Raw genomic sequence first — 20,989 nt, 5'->3', positions numbered from 1 at the left:
TGTTGCAATCTTGGGTGATTTCTTTATCGGCAAAATCGCTGTGAAGAAATGTGAATTTAATGAAGTAGCAACAGAGGGATTTAGAGTGACACAATACACGCAAAGGGAAATATGAAATCTAGTGATAAAATGCTAAAATAATACATTGGAAATCACTCCACATACACATAAAAAAATGTGTATTACAAAAGAGTATAATTATATAATACATTTTTTTTTAAATTAATGGTTCCTGAGCGAGCAATAAGAGATTACAAAACATGATTACAAGGTTTATAAAGTAGTTATTAAAGGTCAACTCTTTAAATTGGAATACTCATGAAGTTTTTGCCTTGGTCACCCTTTGACTTCTCTACTCTTTCCATGATCTTCTGGCATTTCCACTGATTCTTAAATTCTTTCTTTAGGCACATTGCCACAACTGGATTGTGCGTAGGTCAGAGAGGATGGGAGAGAGATACACAGATTGGTGACTTTGGGAGAGTCCATGGTAATAAGTATTGTAGAAACTCTTCAATGTACTGCTGTTAGTGTTACAGAAACTCACAGGCCTTCCTGGGCTTGCGGTAGGATTTGGCAGACTCCTGGCAGAGGCAGCCTCCACTCAAACCCTCTCTCCTCCTCCCTGAGTGACACAAAGTAAACTGCTGTATTAGCCTGAGTACCATTCAGTTTCTGCCAACTAATTGCCATTCAAAAACATTACTATGATGGGCTGTCAGAAACAGACTGACAAGCAGGCTAGGATTGTATCCGCTTAAAAAAATCCAACTACTGTTTACCCTTAAAATATACATACTGGACGAATAGCAATGACTTCCTAATCACTCACCCTTACAGTCACACAATCTGTCATGGTGTCTGTGGGGGTTGATCTGGTCTCCAACTCTCCCTGGGTCCTCCACTGTACCTGTAGCTTCACTGACACCTGAATGTTGTACATCAGTTTCAGGAATCCCTTGGTAGAGAGGATGAGAGAGAGAGGTTGATCAGAATGGATATGTACAGTAAGTATTATGGATATTTTTCAATGATTGATGAGTCTGTATGATGGATGTGTCTGTATGATGGATATGTACAGTTGAAGTTGGAAGTTTACATACACCTTAGCCAAATATATTTAAACTCAGTTTTTAATAATTCCTGACATCTAATCCTAGTAAAAATGACCTGTCTTAGGTCAGTTAGGAAACCACTTTATTTTAAGAATGTGAAATGTCAGAATAATAGTAGAGAGAATGATTTATTTCAGCTTTTATTTCTTTCATCACATTCCTAGTGGGTCAGAAGTTTACATACACTCAATTAGTATTTGGGTAGCATCGTGTTTAAATTGTTTAACTTGGGTCAAACGTTTCAGGTTTCCACTGTTATGTCCGTCGTTCAATGAAGACCAAGGTGCAGCTGTCACGGCTGTCGTATGAAAGAGATCAAGGCGCAGCGTGCGTATCGTTCCACATCTTTATTTCTATGTGAAACTATGCAAGACAGACAATAAACTATAAACAAAAACAACAAACCGTGACGAAGAGGTGCTACATGCATAAACTCAAAATAATCTCCCACAAACACTAGTGGGAAAAACAACAACTTAAATATGATCCCCAATTAGAGACAACGATGACCAGCTGCCTCTAATTGGGAATCATACGAAAACCCCAACCTAGAAAAAAGAACGTAGAACACAACATAGAAAATGTAAACTAGACAAAAAACCCAACATAGAAAAAAGAACCTAGAACACAACATAGAAATTTAAACTAGGCAAAAACCCCAACATAGAAAAAAGAAACTAGAACAAAACATAGAAATAAATAAACTAGACAAAACCCCCCAGTCACACCCTGACCTAATCTACCATAGAAAAATACAAGCTCTCTATGGTCAGGACGTGACAGCAGCGTGGTAGGCGTACATTTTCTTTAATTTTAAATGTACCACCAAAAAACAATAAACAATACAACGAACGTAAAGCTAGGAGAGCAAACACATGCAACACAAAAGACAAGATCCCACAACTGAAGGTGGGAAAAAGGGCTGCCTAAGTATGATCCCCAATCAGAGACAACGATAGACAGCTGCCTCTGATTGGGAACAATACTCTGCCAACAAAGAAATATAAACATAGATTTCCCACCCTAGTCACACCCTGACCTACCAAATAGACAATTTAAAGGATGTCTAAGGTCAGGGCGTGACATCCACAAGCTTCCCAAAATAAGTTGGGTGAATTTTGGCCCATTCCTCCTGACAGAGCTGGTGTAACTTAGTCAGGTTTGTAGGCCTCCTTGCTAGAGGTCGACCGATTAATTAGGGCTGATTTCAAGTTTTCATAACAATCGGTAATCGGTATTTTTGTACACCGATTTGCCAATTTTAGAATTTTTCATTTAACTAGGCAAGTCAGTTAAGAACACATTCTTATTTTCAATGACGGCCTAGGAACGGTGGGTTAACTGCCTTGTTCAGGGGCAGAATGACAGATTTTTACCTTGTCAGCTCGGGGATTTGTTTTTGCAACCTTCCGGTTACTAGTCCAATGCTCTAACCACCTGCCTTACATTGCACTCCACGAGGAGCCTGCGTGGCAGGCTGACTACCTGTTACGCGAGGGCAGCAAGAAGCCAAGGTAAGTTGCTAGCTAGCATTAAACTTATCTTATAAAAAACAATCAATCTTAACATAATCACTAGTTAACTACACATGGTTGATGATATTACTAGTTTATCTAGCGTGTCCAGCATTGCATATAATCGATGCGGTGCCTGTTAATTTCTCATTGAATCACAGCCTACTTCGACAAACGGGTGATGATTCAACAAGCGCATTTGCGAAAAAAGCACTGTCGTTGCACCAATGTACCTAACCATAAACATCAATGCCTTTCTTTATGCCTTTCTTTAAAATAAATACACAAGTATATATATAACTAGGGAAATTGTGTCACTTCTCTTGCGTTCCGTGCAAGCAGTCAGGGTATATGCAGCAGTTTGGGCCGCCTGGCTCATTGCGAACTGTGTGAAATCCATTTATTCCTAACAAAGACCGTAATTAATTTGCCAGAATTGTACATAATTATGACATAACATTGAAGGTTGTACAATGTAACAGCAATATTTAGACCTAGGGATGCCATCCATTAGATAAAATACGGAACGGTTCCGTATTTCACTGAAAGAATAAACGTTTTGTTTTCTAAATGATAGTTTCCAATTTCGACCATTTTAACGACCAAAGCTCGTATTTCTGTGTGTTATAATGTTATAATTAAGTCTATGATTTGATAGAGCAGTCTGACTGAGCGATGGTAGGCACCAGCAGGCTCGTAAGCATTCATTCAAACAGCACTTTCGTGCGTTTGCCAGCAGCTCTTCGCAATGCTTCAAGCATTGTGCTGCTTATGACTTCAAGCCTATCAACTCCCGAGATTAGGCTGATGTAACCGATGTGAAATGGTTAGCTAGTTAGCGGGGTGCGCGCTAATAGCGTTTCAAACGTCACTCGCTCTGAGACTTGGAGTAGTTGTTCCCCTTGCTCTGCATGGGTAACGCTGCTTCGAGGGTTACTGTTGTCGATGTGTTCCTGGTTCGAGCCCAGGTAGGAGCGAGGAGAGGGACGGAAGTTATACTGTTACACTGGCAATACTAAAATGCCTATAAGAACAACCAATAGTCAAAGGTATTTGAAATACAAATCGTATAGAGAGAAATAGTCCTATAATTCCTATAATAACTACAACCTAAAACTTCTTACCTGGGAATATTGAAGGCTCATGTTAAAAGGAACCACCAGCTTTCATGTTCTCATGTTCTGAGCAAGGAACTTAAATGTTAGCTTTTTTACATGGCACATATTGCACTTTTACTTTCTTCTCCAACACTTTGTTTTTGCATTATTTAAACCAAATTGAACATGTTTCATTATTTACTTGAGGCTAAAAAGATTTTATTGATGTATTATATTAAGTTAAAAAAAGCGTTCATTCAGTATTGCTGTAATTGTCATTAATACAAATTAAAAAATAAATAAAACATCGGCAGATTAATCGGTATCGGCTTTTTTCGGCTAACCAATAAATCGGTATCGGCGTTGAAAAATCATAATCGGTCGACCTCTTCTCCTTGCTCGCACACGCTTTTTCAGTTCTGCCCACAAATTTTCTATAGGATTGACGTCAGGGCTTTGTGATGTTCACTCCATTTTACATTTACATTTTAGTCATTTAGCAGACGCTCTTATCCAGAGCGACTTACAGTAGTGAATGCATACATTTCATACATATTCTTTTTTTTGTTTCTGACTTTGTTGTCCTTAAGCCATTTTGCCACAACTTTGGAAGTATAAGGTGAGGGTGCTGTGGGGTGGTTGAAAAACAAGTTTTAATGACTCCAACCTAAGTGTATGTAAACTTCAGACTTCAACTGTATGTAATCAAATCAAATCAGATTTCACAACATACCCAATACACACAAATCTAAGTAAAGGGATGGAATTAAGAATATATAAATATATGGATGAGCAATGTCAGCACGGCATAGACCAAGCTACAGTAGAATAGTATAGGATACAGTATATACATATGAGATGAGTAAGGCAAGATATGTAAACTATTTAAGTGACTAGTGTTCCATTTATTAAAGTAGCCAGTGATGTGGGTTGACCATTTCAGTTTGTCAGTGATAAGTACGCCGAGGAACTTGAAACTTTCCACCTTCTCCACTGCAGTCCCGTCAATGTGGATAGTGGGGTGCTTCCTCTGCTGTTTCCTGAAGTCCACAATTATCTCCTTTGTTTTGTTGACGTTGAGTGAGAGGTTATTTTCCTGCCACCACACTCCCAGCGCCCTCACCTCCTCACTGTAGGCTGTCTCGTCGTTGTTGGTAATCAAACCTACTACTGTTGTGTCATCTGTAAACTTGATGATTGAGTTGGAAGCGTGACTGGCCACGCAGTCATGGGTGAATAGGGACTTACATGAGGGGTCTGAGCACGCACCCTTGTGGGGCCCCAGTGTTGAGGATCAGTGGAGGTGTCGTTTCCTACCCTCACCACCTGGGGGCGGCTCGTCAGGAAGGCCAGGACCCATTTGCACAGGGAGGGGTTCAGACCCAGGGCCTCGAGCTTAATGATGAGCTTGGAGGGTACTATGGTGTTGAATGCTGAGCTATAGTCAGTGAACAGCATTCTTACATAGGTATTCCTCTTGTCCAGATGGGATAGGGCAGTGTGATGGTGATTGCATCGTCTGTGGACCTATTGGGGCGGTAAGCAAATTGAAGTGGGTCTACGGTGACAGGTAAGGTGGAGGTGATATGGTCCTTGACTAGTCTCGCAAAGCACTTCATGATGACTGAAGTGAATGCTACGGGGCAATAGTCATTTAGTTCAGTTACCTTTGCCTTCTTGGGTACAGGAACAATGGTGGCCATCTTGAAGCATGTGGGGACAGCAGACTGGGATAGGGAAAGATTGAATATGTGCCAGCTGATTGAATATGCCAGCTGGTCTGCGCATGCCCTGCGAGGGTTAACACGTTTAAATGTCTTACGTCGGCCAGAAGAGAGCCCACAGTCCTTGGTAGCTGGTCACGTCAGTGGCACTGTATTATCATCAAAGAGGAAAAATAAGGTGTTTAGCTTGTCTGGAAGCAAGACGTCGGTGTCCGCGACGTGGATGTTTTTCCTTTTGTAGTCCGTGATTGTCTATAGACTCTGCCACATACGTCTCGTGTCTGAGCCGTAGAATTGCGACTCCATTGCCTCTATACTGACGTTTCGCCTGTTTGATTGCCTTGAAGAGGGAATGACTACTCTGTTTATATTCTGAGTCTGAGATGAAATGGGCCATGTTGTATGAGGCGTGTCCCCCTTCCTAAACCAACACCTGCCTTGTGGCTTGTGTTATATACGCCAAGAGTTTTGGAAAGAGTGGACGTTGGCCAAAACAACACCTCATAGTGTTACTGATGAGTGAAGCCAGCCTGACAGGAGGATGAGGGCCCTTTATGATACTGACCTGTGATAGACACTATGACAAAACACTCTTCTGCCTTCATGGCTTATGTTCAATAAATATACCTTCTTTGAGAGCAAACTAACAAATAATGTTCATTAAATAGAATGTTCACCTGAAGACTTGAAGGCCACTTGAAACTGTCAGCCCGACACTGTGATTGTGTTTCCTTGGCAAACATTAAGACAATGATCAAATGTTCCTCTAGCAAAACAATGAGGAAATTAAAGTGTCATTGATCTGATAGATCAATATGCTGCCCAGATCATCATTCAAGCGATTAGAGCAAACTAAAATTACAGTTTGTGTGAAAGGGTTAGAGAAGTTCTATTTGCAGTCAAATCTTACATTGACAACTACAGGAAATAAACTTTCTTTCACGGCATAATGGGTTGATGCTTGCTGGATTCCATTAATCAGTCATGAAATTGGGCTCCTCACCGCTACGCTGGATTGGCTGGATCAGTCACACACACACATTGACGATACCTCTGAAGACCAACTTAAAAACAGATATTTACACTTCAGGCATGTTAGAAGCTGTAAGATGGAACTGGTAAACAAATACTTCTTGACAACTGACACTGCCAACTAACCATACAAAGGAGTGGGTCCAATGTCTCATCACAGTACTGTGTGTCACTAGACTCTCTTGTGGTTCTCTGCTCAGGCATAACTCAATTCGTACAGGTACCGTATCTTGGATGTGCTCAGGGCATCACATGCAGGTATAAAACTGTTTGGTCATCCCAATCCAATACATCACTCCATTGTTGTGTTCCATGTGTACTCCTGCTGCACCCATTAGTTTGAGTACATTAATCAATCAAACACACCAGATGTTTTGACATCTACAGCTAAAGGTCAATTATTTTGGTTAAAAAACTTATTTGCAGAGCCGTCATGCAGATACACTTCAGTGGTTGGAAGCTGCAAACAAAGAAGCAATGTCCATAAGCTTAAGCTTTCATTGGTTTTTAATGCATAGCATTTTGACATCACACATTCCTCTTTTCTACAATCCAAGTAAACAACACAACCATTGTCAAGTATAGAGTCTGGCAGACCTACATAAGCAGTATATACAAACAGTCAAAGTAGCCTTTTATAAGGAGTCTTGGGTCTCATGGGGTGACTGGCTTTGAATAAAGAGTGCAAGAAAATAATAAGCTAGCTACAACACATGCATACACACTGACTACAGTATCATATCATATCCAAGCCAAATACCCACCAGTCTCTGCCCTACTTTGCATTTGAAATACGCCAAAACCTTCCACTTCATTCTCCATATTGGTACAGCCAAAATACAACATATTCAGAGAATCTTCACATGTAACAACAAGCAACGGTGGTAAACAGATAGAGGAAACAAGTCATGCTTTAACAGTGGAGCCAAATGACGCCTTGTTTTATCGTCACCGTAAATGGTCTATGTGTCTAAACCTATATGACACCATTAAAGGAACTTTAAATGATATTATTAGTAACCAATCAGATCAATAGGACTGTATATGTTTTCAAAGTGAAGAGAAAAGACAGGAAATGCTGTTATTTGACAGAGGAAACAAAACAAACCTTTAGTATGGTAGCTTTTCAGATTCTCCTAACCTTTCTGTGGGGAAGCTCTTATAATGTATCTATCAGCCAGAGGAGAGAGATCCTGGCATATTGTTCATCATATCCACCATACAGCATGAAACTAAAGAGAAGGATAATCTCTCAAATCAGCTCAATCAAATCTCAGTTGGTGATAAGAGGTCAAATCTGACTAGCAACACAGATGTTTGATCCTATTAGTGCTTAGCGCTCCTCTACTCTGCCATTTTGTTGGTAAGTTAAAATGTTTACATTTTATTTTTAGATAGATTTTTACCTTGTCAGCTCGGGGATTTGATCCAGCAACCTTTCGGTTACTGGCCCAATGGTCTAACGACTAGGGTACCTGCCTCCGCATACATTACGGTCCCATAGAATGGAGTAGTGCAGTGGTTACCAACCCTGGTTCTGGACAGCCTTTTTAGTGCGGGCTTTTCTTCCAGGCCAGCATTCAAAACATTCAACGTGATTCAACTAATCAAGGACTAGATCATTATTTGAATCATGGGTTGGAACAAAAGGCTGTACTAAAATACTAAAAAGTATTCTTAAAGTAGTGAATGTGCTAAAAGGCTGTACTCTTGTGGCTCTCCAGGACCAGGGTTTTTACCTCTGATGTAGTGAGTGGGTCATTGGCCATCAGTTGGTCTTTGGCCTTCAGTTTTCAGCAGGCCCTTGAGTTGGGCGTGTAGCAGCTGGCACACAGCCTGGTAGCCCTGAGGGGTGAGGTGGAGGTAGTCATACAGCTCCTTGTGGGAGATGCTGCCGTCCGAGTGCACAAAGCCGGGGACCACGTTGAGGAGGGAGGTGTGGGGGAGAGAGGACACAGCCTCCTGAACCAGCTTATTGACCTGGGCGTTCCTCTCCCGCAGGGAGTTGGGCATCTTACCCCTGGCCAGCACTCCCTGTGGTTGCAAACATACATTATAGCACAGGAGGCTGCTGAGGAGAGAAGAGCTCACAATAACGTCCGGAATGGAGCAAATGGAATGGCATCAAACACCTGAAAACCATGTGTGTGATAGCATTCCACTGATTCAGCTCCAGCCATTACCACAAGCCCCTTCTCCCCAATTAAGGTCCCACCAACTTCCTGTGCATTATAGTCACTAGATGGCCATGCTAGAAAGGACAAACGTGACAATATGGTTAGCAATGATAATGGAGTCCATAAAAGTATGCAGTTCATAATTTAAGTTTGGGTTATCAAAAAGGTTAAAGGTAGTAAAGGGGATTTTACATGTGAGCAAAAGGGAGAACAGTCAATCATATTAATCTAAATCATTTCAGTTTATTACAAGAATTCAAGGAGAAAATCTCCAGAAAAGAAGTCAAGAGAAATGTCTAACAAGCTTCTCTGAGAAGGCACTTATATATTAGTCCCACAGAAACGAGTGTTGAGTAAACACCAGCCCGAGAGGCTTGTAGGAAGTCACAACATCAGCGGCTACAGAATCACAGTGTCACAGATATTTATCAGTGTGTCCTCTGCAAAGTCAGCTTGTCCTTGATGAGTTGGACTATGGCCATGATGCCTCCACAGATCTGTTCTGCAGTGTGACCATGATTATTGGTGTCCACCCACAGCACCACAACCTGGTGGAGGCAGAGGAAAAACATCAACTTGGTGGGCAGTTTCATTCATACCACTTGATTTAAAAGCATGTTCAATGATTGATACTGAAAGTGCTTTTTGGCCCAGGAGCAGGCTTGGGACCATGGGTCTGTGTAGCCATTAGGGTTTAAATCTGGACAATGAGTAGTGTATGATCAACTCTAATGTAATTAAAGAGAATATAGTAGACGGCCTCGGTCAAAATCGTGATTTAGGACCCTATGTCCAGATGGCGCGTACATGCCCAAATAAGGGCATCCGGTCAGGACATCCTGGCGGGAAGGTGTCACGTGGTTAGGGCCATATAGTTGCATCCTGTTCTGTCACGTGTTAGAGTGTGTGTTATTTTATATCTATATTGCATCTATTCCTTTGAAGTTGTCATGATGATTGATGTGTAGGGACCTCGTTGAACTGGGGGGGTTGTGTTTGAACATTTCAAAGAGAATGGCCCCACACCCCACCTATTTTATTGCTCTTAGGGTTGTTGTCTATGAAGCAGGAGTGTGTGTGTGTGTGTGTGTGTGTGTGTGTGTGTGTGTGTGTGTGTGTGTGTGTCTTTGCAGGGGTGTTTGAAAATGCATATATACATAACGATACCCAAACAGGTGATTTTCCTAGGTAAGGGATCAAAGGAGAGCTGCTCTCCAGGGTGGGGGCTGTCACAGTCAATCATGCCAGCCTCTTTTTGAAAGGCCTTTACTTATGACTTAAACAGAATCCTTTTCTACCCAGCCTATTAATTCATGCTGTGGGATAAATCAGGTGTTTCTTGGTGGTCTTAAACAAATCTACTGTGAAACAAAAGTGTACACTCTACATACATGTTTATTGACTTAAAAAAAGGCCCCAGTAACAAGACAGATATAGTAGAGATGCTACAAAAATCTATTAGTTCGTATGTATTTTCTAAAGCCTGTCAGGATGTGAACTACATTGTGCCTGGAAAACTTACGGATCTGGGGCTTGTGTGGGATATCCTGCGAGCAAGAGAGCCTGTCATGAAGACGGGGTGGAATTGGAAACGGCAGGATGTCAGGGACAACCCTATAACCGGGGCCCTTTATCTGTAAGAAAGGAACAGTAAAAAAAATGTTTTTAAAAGGTCTGTACTAAAGATTTAGAATTAAATAAAGGGTATTAATGCTATATCTCACCCCTTAACGAACGGGAATCTGTCATTTCTCTCTCGCCCCGGTCTGTCGCGGAGAAATGCAATGTATTATTTTATACGAATAGTCTTTCCTACAACAACATGTTAGAAACATTAAAGGTTATTAAAAAGTGTAGTACTGTGCCCGGTAATGGTGGCTGACCTGCTGTATAAACATTGTTTATACATAAAAAACATTATTGCATGTTTCAATATTGCACCGTAAAAATGTTTAAGTGATTACAAGCTTTTTTTAAAAGGTCTGTACTAAATATTATGAATGAAATAAAATTGTTTTAAAGCTGTATCTCCCCTTTAACGAAGGGACTGCATTTTTGAGCTATACACATGCATGGCCCGGAGAAAAATGGATTCCGGAAAGACGTGTGCGTGCGCGGGGGGTGTGTGCTTGCGCGGGGGGGGGGGGGGGGGATGTTGTTTAGGATTGTGTGCGTCTCTTCAATTGGGCTTGGCACTTTCGATTTTATTACCACACAGGCCTTTCAAATGCATATTTATCTCACCCCCAAGGATGTGGGGGCTAAAAAGTCAAACAGCCCAGGCAGAATATATCTTGTCTAGACAACCTCCTACGGTTTAAAACATATGTTATTTCTAATCAGCGCATATACTAACGGTCCCCCACCCCGGGATATACATTTACAACGGACACCCCCAAGCTGTGCTAGGAAATCAAAAGGAAATACAGGCAGACAGAATATGTCGAGACACCAGCCTGTGTTTTTTTGGGGTCTCTAGACATTCGTGGGTACTTTATATGACCCTTTTTTCATACAGGATGTCGCCCGGGAAAAGAAATGGCGCCCCCGCTCTGTAAACTCAGTACAGAATATTTCTCCTTAGAGACACGACATATGCTATTCTGTACGACCGGCTAAAGCGCAACTCCAGACACAAGGCCAATAGTCCCCGAAGAGTTATCAGCCCCGAACAGCTAAAAGATCAGCTGTGAAACCGTCATAATGGAGCTTTCTGAAGGTGAGTTAGTGAAAATAATATATTCGATTTGGAGAGGTATTTTTCAGGGAATTGGATATTAAAATTTGATATTGATATTCTAAAACGGATGGACAATGATTTTTAGGTAATATGTCAAATGCACGTATTCTTATAAGTTAAACTGTATATATTTGGTATAAATACCTGTTAATATTATCTAACGTCTGTATGATACCCAGAGGCTACCTGGGCATAATTGATTGGGAACCGACAGCGTTCGACGAGGATTCTCAGAAGCAAAATGCGCCAGGTCCTTTATGTAGCCCTTCACCATCACACTATTTTCGACGTAAGTCCAAAAATAAAATCCATTCTAATATTTATACATTAAAATCAAAAAGTGGGCACCCTATTTTAAAAGCTATTTTTGTGTTTACAGAGGACAGCCAACAAACAGGGGTACATGATGCATTAGGGACTCTGAATGACTTCGGAGGAGCAGATAAAACAGATGCTATTCTACGGTTCTGTACTAACGGCTTTACCCTAACTCCAAACACCTGCCAACAGCCCAGAACAGAGGAATACCGAGCAGCTAATAGATAATCTGTGAATCCATCCTCAATGAACTTTTTTGAAGGGGAGTTGAATATTCAATGTGATGTGTGTATATAAATATATATTATTTAAGAATGATAGGTATTAATTATTGGCATTTACATGTATGTTTAAAAAAAAATAAAGGCTGTTTAACCATTGAACCATAGTTTTTTATTCATACAGTTTGTAAACAGTAGCTTCTGCCTTCTTAGGGTCTATCTGACTCGCTTATTATATCAAACCTCTCAGACTAGAAAGTATGGTTAGAAAGTATGATTACAAACTATGGACAACCATGTTCAAACTGTGATTAGAAACGATAATTAGAAACTATGACAAACTATGAGCAAACTATGATCAAACTATGATAATAAACTATGAACAACTATGAAGACAGGGCTGTGTGTGTGAGTGATAATCTATTACTTAAGTGTGTAATATTACTCTCTCTCTCAATGTATACCCTTTCACACAATGTATACCAAAATAGCAAATATTTAACAACGTTTCAACATTCGGTATTGTAACATTTATGAAAGACAATGACATACAATTTTAGGCAATTATCAATATAATGTGTTACATAGTGTACAGCTGTGATAACTTTAGGTAATATATTCTCTCTCTCTCTCTCTCTCTCTCTCTCTCTCTCTATCTCTCTCTCACACAGGCTCTGAAAAAGACAAAAGACAGGACATTGACTCCTGAGTGTTGAACTTAAGCCCACTCTACAGCCACCCTGGTTGTTATATGACCCTGCGGGTCATCTACGAACTTTGGAACATCTTGAAAAACAATAAGGGGCACATGTACCCTTAAATGTCCACTCAGAGCACGGTACCTCTATCATTTTCTTCCTAGGTTTATGACTAGAGAGTGTTTCCAAGAGGCTGTGCTGAGGCATATGCATTGATAGGTCTTAGATTTTATAGACAGGGTATCTGTAAAAACACTTTGTGACAACTAAGGATGCAAAAAGGGGTTTTCAGAAATACATATGTTTGACAGATTTGTATTATTATAAAAATAATATAACATTATTATCAGAATCTTTAGTATTATTATGTTATATGCGAGACATACCCAGAAATGTCAACATAGACAACTTACAAGAATGTGTTTACCAGGCAGTGATGAAAACATTTTAAAGGAGCTCTAATTCAAACATGCAAAGATATATATTGGATACAATTACCCCGTTAAAACTGTTGTTACAATATCACTTCTCATTGACGCACATTTCAAGGTTTCACAAAACATAAAACAACTATCTAAATAATGTTTCTCGGACTAACACACTGTTGAGATTCCTATTAACTAAAGAACAATCACTAAGACAAAACACAAAAAGTTGTAATATAATCTGTATACATGTCGTTCTATACTGAAAACAGGTACATTCTGAAAGATTTTGAGGTTGCTGTGATAACACATAATGTTTTTTTTGTTTGTTTTTTTCATCTCTCAATTTAGGATAATACTGCTTACTTTACTTAAATTGTATTATTTATCATGTCTCATACCATGCTAATACACTACCAAGCAATGCTAACAGCTGTGGAATTAACCCATAACCGATGTGTGTCTTTTTGGGGATCAATAATTGGTCAAGAATACCAATAGGCAGGATCTGATCCTCTTCCCTATTACGACATCATATTTATTTTATTTTATTTATTTCACCTTCATTTAACCAGGTAGGCAAGTTGAGAACAAGTTCTCATATACAATTGCGACCTGGCCAAGATAAAGCAAAGCAGTTCGACACATACAACAACACAGAGTTACACATGGAGTAAAACAAACATACAGTCAATAATACAGTAGAAAAATACGTCTATATACAATGTGAGCAAATGAGGTGAGATAAGGGAGGTAAAGGCAAAAAAAACAACAACAAAAAACACTGGAATATAATGCACAGTCATATGCAAAACCATAAAACTCCGTCAAGAAAACAATGAAAACCTTAACATGACTACATGCATTGTCATTATTTTAGTTACCATCCATCAATGGGGTACTTTTTCTTTGTACATGCACCGAGCCTCCAAGGGGTTGGAGCCAAACAACAGGCTAAATTAAAAAGACCCAAATAAAAAGTATGTGAAAAGATGGGGTCAAATGTATTTTTTTATTTTTTGTGTTTTGTTTTGTTTTTGTTACAACCAACAGGTCTTCCTAACATTTGACATAACTAGTAAGCCTTACATCCTGAATGTATAGGGGCTCCCAAATAAGGACCTGGGAACACACGGGAGGGCGGGGGCCACAACCACCTTATAAGTAATTGAGCCGAGAACATAATTGCTATATTGTAATTAAAAACAATGACCCATAAGAGAACACGGGACCAAGGCAAAGCAGGACCCATATAGAATTAAAACAACAGTATTCTTAATGAGAAATATAATCTAATAAACAAATGTCTGCATAATGAAAGACATGAAAACTGTCTCCAACAATGTATTTAAATATGTATAAAACGTTGATATTGTCAGGAAGGTCACTGAGACTAACAATAGACAATAGTTATTGTGGGAGGTTTAGGGTTAAACTATATGGGAAGGATCATGAATGTTAGAGATTTGGTCACAGTGGGGATTTTGAAAGAGGGAGATTAGAACCCCAAAGTAATAGTAATAGAAAGATCATAAATGTAATTTCACACTCCTGTTTAGGGGGTTAATAACTTTATGGAAACCACTATTCACACTATGTGGATTATAAACATGTACAAACATAGAGAGCCATCACATCAAGTTGTAACAGGGATGAATGGCTATTCAATGTACAACAGTAGGCTTCTGTAACATGCAATATGTGTTAAATATGTTTTACATACAGCCATGAATGAACGGTTTCACAAACTTCTTTTAAAGGTTTTGTAAGCAAGTTGTAACAGGCCTCCTTCAGCGGTCTAGAGATTAACCTAGAGATACCAAAAACAGCAATGTTTAGAGCAGTTTGGAGATTATTCCCCAAATGTAAGGGGCAAAGAGTTGATTTACCTAACTCTGTACAGACCAAAGGAATTTCCAGAGTTAGCAAACCCTGACACTGGATATGATAACTGTGACTCGTACGTCTAATGATTATTGTAGATGTTAACAACCAAGGGGGTATACAGGAGGTCAAAGAGATGTATAAAGGCAAAGAGAGCAACAAATTGACCTACATGACCTCAAAGCAAAGAGTCACTGATGTTTTTATATACAGTACTACACATATCCAGAAGACAGGTCCGTACTGTAGTACTACACTATTACACTGTTATGTACTACTAATGTACTAGTATCTAGGATGTTAAGGAATATCTATAGTGGGGGAACATGTACATGATATAACACATTCCCTACAGCATCTAAGGATGAATACATTGACACTGACATTGTATTTTGTTATGTGAAAGTAGCATAAGTATGTGTAAAGAGTTTACAGTTTTGTTTAAAAGTTCAGAATATGCCTCTTGGGGAAAATATAGATGGGGTACATATATTATGTATTTCAATTTCTTACACATTTTAATAATACTTGTGAGTTGTAGACATGTATAAACCAAAGATTTCATCTGGGTTATAATAATGATTTACCAATGAAAAGTCAGTAGTTCATTGCATAGTATGTAATTGTGGATTCAATTCATTCGCATTATTTTGCCTATTTTCTTTTGAAACATATGGTCTACCACTAGAAACTCATGGGCAATATGGATACGTACAGTATATAAAGATTAACAAGTACAGGTTAAATGGGCTTTTCCATGGCCAGAAACAAATAACTTTCTTCTGAAAATCGTTAGTCTATTCTTTTTCTGAGAAATTAAGGCTATTCCATGCAAGAAATTGCCAAGAAACTGAAGATCTCGTACAATGCTGTGTACTACTCCCTTCACAGAACAGCGCAAACTGTCTCTAACCAGAATAGAAGGAGGCCCCAGCGCACAACTGAGCAAGAGGACAAGTACATTAGTGTCTAATTTGATAAAGCTGCCAGTTGAAAACTTGTGAGGTGTCTGTTTCTTAAAACAACAGTTGTTTTGTACTTTTTGCCGGTTGCTCACTCCCGTTTACTCTGTCTACAGTCATCCTCCCGGAACATTCAACCCCCTTGCCTGGTCGTCGGTGTTTTCAGTGACATCATTGGATCTGCCTACTCACTCTCTTCAACTCACCTCCGCTGCTGCTCCGTCTCCTGGATTATTATATTTTCACCACGAGTCTGTAAATTAATACTCACCTTCATTTTACTCACCTTGTCCTGGTCTGCTTCTGTGTTCAGCTTTAGAGAATCGTGACAGATGGTGAAGGGCTACATAAAGGACCTGGCGCAGTTTGCTTCTGAGAATCCCCGTCTAACACTGTCGGTTCCCAATCAATTATGCCCAGGTAGCCTCTGGGTATCATACAGACGTTAGATAATATTAACAGGTATTTATACCAAATATATACAGTTTAACTTATAAGAATACGTGCATTTGACATATTACCTAACAATCATTGTCCATCCGTTTTAGAATATCAATATCAAATTTTAATATCCAATTCCCTGAAAAATACCTCTCCAAATCGAATATATTATTTTCACTAACTCACCTTCAGAAAGCTCCATTATGACGGTTTCACAGCTGATCCCCCCCCCCCCCCCCCCCCCGCCACGCAAGGGGAGATACAGCTTTAAAACCATTTTATTTCATTCATAATATTTAGTACAGATCTTTTTAAAAAAGCTTGCAATAATGTTTTTTATGTATAAACAATGTTTGTACAGCAGATCAGCCACCATTACCGGGCACAGTACTACACTTTTTAATAACCTTTAATGTTTCTAACATGTTGTTGTAGGAAAGACTATTCGTATAAAATAATACATTGCATTTCTCCGCGACAGACCGGGGCGAGAGAAATGACAGATTCCCGTTTGTTGAGGGGTGAGATATAGCATTAATACCCTTTATTTAATTCAAAATCTTTAGTACAGACCTTTTAAAAACTTTTTTTTTACTCCTTTCTCGTTCCTTTCTTACAGATAAAGGGCCCCGGTTATAGGGTTGGCCCTGACATCCTGCCGTTTCCAATTCCACCCCGTCGTCATGACAGGCTCTCTTGCTCGCAGGATATCCCACACAAGCCCCAGATCCGTAAGTTTTCCAGGCACAATGTAGTTCACATCCTGACAGGCTTTAGAAAATACATACGAACTAATCGATTTTTGTAGCATCTCTACTATATCTGTCATGTTACTGGGGTCTTTTTTTAAGTCAATAAACATGTATGTAGAGTGTACACTTTTGTTTCACAGTAGATTTGTTTAACCTGTTTGGGCTAGGGGGCAGTATTGAGAATTTTGGAAAAAATATGTGCCCATTTTTAACTGCCTCCTACACCAACTCAGAAGCTAGAATATGCATATTTTTGTTCAGGTTTGGATAGAAAACACCCTAAAGTTTCTAAAACTGTTTGAATGGTGTCTGTGAGTATAACAGAACTCCTATGGCAGGCAAAAACCTGACAAGGTTTCATGCAGGAAGTGGCCTGTCTGACAAGGAGTCGTGCGTCTTGCATCTGTTTATTGAAGAGTAAGGATCTTAGCTGTAACGTGACAATTCCCAGGGCTCCAATAGGCTCTCAGAACCCGGGAAAAACCTGAACGATGACGAGGCAGCCTCTGGCTGAAACAGATTATCGCCTTATCCAAGTGGCCGATCAGAGGACCATTGAATGAGGCGCGTGCACGATTCGCCCCCGTGGAGAAATTTCATTCGGGCTGTTTAGCTTATTGCAGATTCCCGGTCGGAATATTATCGCTTTTCTACAAGATAAATGGCATAAAAATTGGTTTTAAACAGCGGTTGACATGCTTCGAAGTACGGTAATGGAATATTTAGACATTTTTTGTCACGCCATGCGCCATGCGCACGACCGTTATTTACCATTCGTATAGTGTCTAGAACGCACGAACAAAACAGAGGATATTTGGATATAACGATGGATTATTTGGGACCAAACCTACATTTGTTATTGAAGTAGAAGTCCTGGGAGTGCATTCTGACGAAGAACAGGAAAGGTAAGAACATTTTTCTTAGAGGAAATAGGATTTTGGTGAAGGCTAATCTTGCCGGGTGTCTAAATAGCTAGCCGTGATGGCTGGGCTATGTACTTAGAATATTGCAAAATGTGCTTCATCCGAAAAGCTATTTTAAAATCGGACATATCGAGTGCATAGAGGAGTAATGTATCTATAATTCTTAAAATAATTGTTATGCTTTTTGTGAACGTTTATCGTGAGTAATTTAGCAAACTGTTAGTAAATTCCCCGGAAGTTTGCGGGGGGTATGCTTTTTCTGAACGTCACATGCTAATGTAAAAAGCTGTTTTTTGATATAAATATGAACTTGATTGAACAGACATGCATGTATTGTATAACATTATGTCCTAGGTGTGTCATCTGATGAAGATCATAGAAGGTTAGTGCTGCATTTAGCTGTGGTTTGGGTTTTTGTGACATTATATGCTAGCTTGAAAAATGGGTGTCTGATTATTTCTGGCTGGGCACTCTCCTGACATAATCTAATGTTTTGCTTTCGTTGTAAAGCCTTTTTGAAATCGGACAGTGTGGTTAGATTAAGGAGAGTCTTGTCTTTAAATAGCTGTAAAGTAGTCATATGTTTGAGAAATTGAAGTAATAGTATTTCAAACGATTCAAAAATCGCGCCACTGAATTCAGGTGGCTGTTACGTAGGTGGGACGAATTCGTCCCGCCTTGCCCATAGAGGCTAAGACCACCAAGAAACACCTGATTTATCCCACAGCATTAATTAATAGGCTGGGTAGAAAATGATTCTGTTTAATAAGTCATAAGTAAAGGCCTTTCAAAAAGAGGCTGGCATGATTGACTGTGACAGCCCCCACCCTGGAGAGCAGCTCTCCTTTGATCCCCTACCTAGGAAAATCACCTGTTTGGGTATCGTTATGTATATATGCCTTCCTATTGTTTAGATAAAAAACATTTTTTCAAACACCCCAGCAGAGACACACACACACACACACACACACACACACACTCCTGCTTCATAGACAACAACCCTAAGAGCAATAAAATAGGTGGGGTATGGGGCCATTCTCTTTGAAATGTTCAAACACAACCCCCCCAGTTCAACGAGGTCCCTACACATCAATCATCATGACAACTTCAAAGGAATAGATGCAATATAGATATAAAATAAAACACACTCTAACACGTGACAGAACAGGATGCAACTATATGGCCCTAAACACGTGACACCTTCCCGCCAGGATGACCTGACCGGATGCCCTTATTTGGGCATGTACGCGCCATCCGGACATAGGGTCATAAATCACGATTTTGACCGATGCCGTCTTCTTTATTCTCTCTGTAATGTACTAACGTGTTGTCTGTGTGTATACATACCTTTGGGCTGATGTGGGCAAACTCTCCATTGCTCAATCTCCACTAGGCATTCTATGTTGCGTCACCTACTCAGCAAACTGGATGCAGTGTATCACAGTGCCATCCTCTTTGTAACCAAAGCCCCTTATACCACCCACCACTGCGACCTGTATGCTCTAGTCGGCTGGCCTTCGCTACATATTCATCGCCAGACCCACTGGCTCAAGGTCATCTATAAGTCTTTGCTAGATAAAGCTCCTCCTTATCTCAGCTCACTGGTCACCATAACAACACCCATCCATAGCAGGCGCTCCAGCAGGTATATCTCACTGCTCATCCCCAAAGCTAACACCCACTTTGGCCGCCTATCCTTCCAGTTCTCTGCTGCCAATGACTGGAACGAATTGCAAAAATCACTGAAGTTGGAGACTTATATCTCCCTCACTAACTTTAAGCATCAGCTATCTGAGTAGCTTACCGATCGCTGCAGCTGTACATGGCGCATCTGTAAATAGCCCACCCAACTACCTACCTCATCCCTATATTGTTTTTATTTACTTTTTTGCTCTTTTGCACACCAGTATTTCTACTTGCACATCATCATCTGCACATCTATCACTTCAATGTTAATTTGCTACATTGTAATTACTTCGCTACTATGGCCTATTTATTTCCTTACCTCCTTACTCCATTTGCACACACTGTATATTGATTTTTCTATTGTGTCAAGTCTGAGTCGCACCAAACGGCGGGCTTCACAAATACCAGGAATCTTCAACTTCAATTGCTCCACCTGCACACTTAACACTACCCCAGAAATCACTCCTTTCAATGGTGCCCTATTCGTAAGCACAAAGCAAGAGACAGATCTTGACCCAAGTTGCGTTACATGGAGCTCCCGCTCCCTCAGGTCAGAAGAAAAACAAACAAATATCACAAGTCCACTACAGGTTACCTTCACCGATTCAACTGCACCCAACTCCTTTCCAACCTACCCTGAAACCACAAATGGATCCGCCAAAACACTTTCTCAAAAAGACTCACTCCTACTGGACCAGATTCTTCTTTATCAAGCTCACAGCAACATCACCGTAGCGCGTAAAAAAAGTCTGTCCTCGGTTGCAACACTTACTACCGAGTTCCAAACTGCCCCTGGAAGCTACGTCAGCACAATAACTGTTTGTCAGCATCTTCAAGCCTCAGGTCACAATGCGCAATGCCAAACGTCGCTTGGAGGTGGTGTAAAGCTCGTCACCATTGGACTCTGGAGCAGTGGAAACGCGTTCTCTGAATCACACTTCACAATCTGGCAGTCCAGTGGACGAATCTGGATTTGTCGGATGCCAGGAGAACACTGCCTGCCCGAATGCATAGTGCCAACTGTAAAGTTTGGTGGAGGAGGAATAAAGGTCCGGGGCTGTTTTTCATGGTTCTGGCTAGGCCCCTTAGTTCCAGTGCAGGAAAGGTCCATACAGATATGTTTTGTTGAGATCGGTGTGGAAGAACTTGACTGACCTGCACAGAGCCCTCAACACCATCGAACACCTTTGGGATGAAGTGGAACGCCGACTGTGAGCCAGGCCTAATTGCCCAACATCAGTGCCCGACCTCACTAATGCTCTTGTAGCTGAATGGAAGCA

At 40.3% G+C, this 20,989-nt stretch overlaps 1 protein-coding gene across 1 annotated transcript; it reads right to left on the bottom strand.

Annotated features, from left to right (window-relative positions):
• Window positions 1–8,099: 8,099 nt before the first annotated feature.
• Window positions 8,100–19,686, bottom strand: LOC106605552 (platelet-activating factor acetylhydrolase IB subunit alpha1-like). Its single transcript, XM_082974942.1, is given in 4 exon segments — window positions 8,100–8,516; window positions 9,079–9,207; window positions 19,371–19,412; window positions 19,633–19,686. Coding segments are annotated over 4 exon segments (501 nt in total). The 3' UTR covers window positions 8,100–8,240.
• Between the last annotated feature and the right edge of the window lie 1,303 nt (window positions 19,687–20,989).

The sequence above is a fragment of the Salmo salar genome, chromosome 05 (assembly GCF_965601325.2).
Source record: "Salmo salar chromosome 05, fSalSal1, whole genome shotgun sequence".
Classification (NCBI taxonomy): domain Eukaryota; kingdom Metazoa; phylum Chordata; class Actinopteri; order Salmoniformes; family Salmonidae; genus Salmo; species Salmo salar.
The sequence above is the reverse complement of the archived record's forward strand: the minus strand, read 5'-3'. Positions and strand labels throughout refer to the sequence as shown.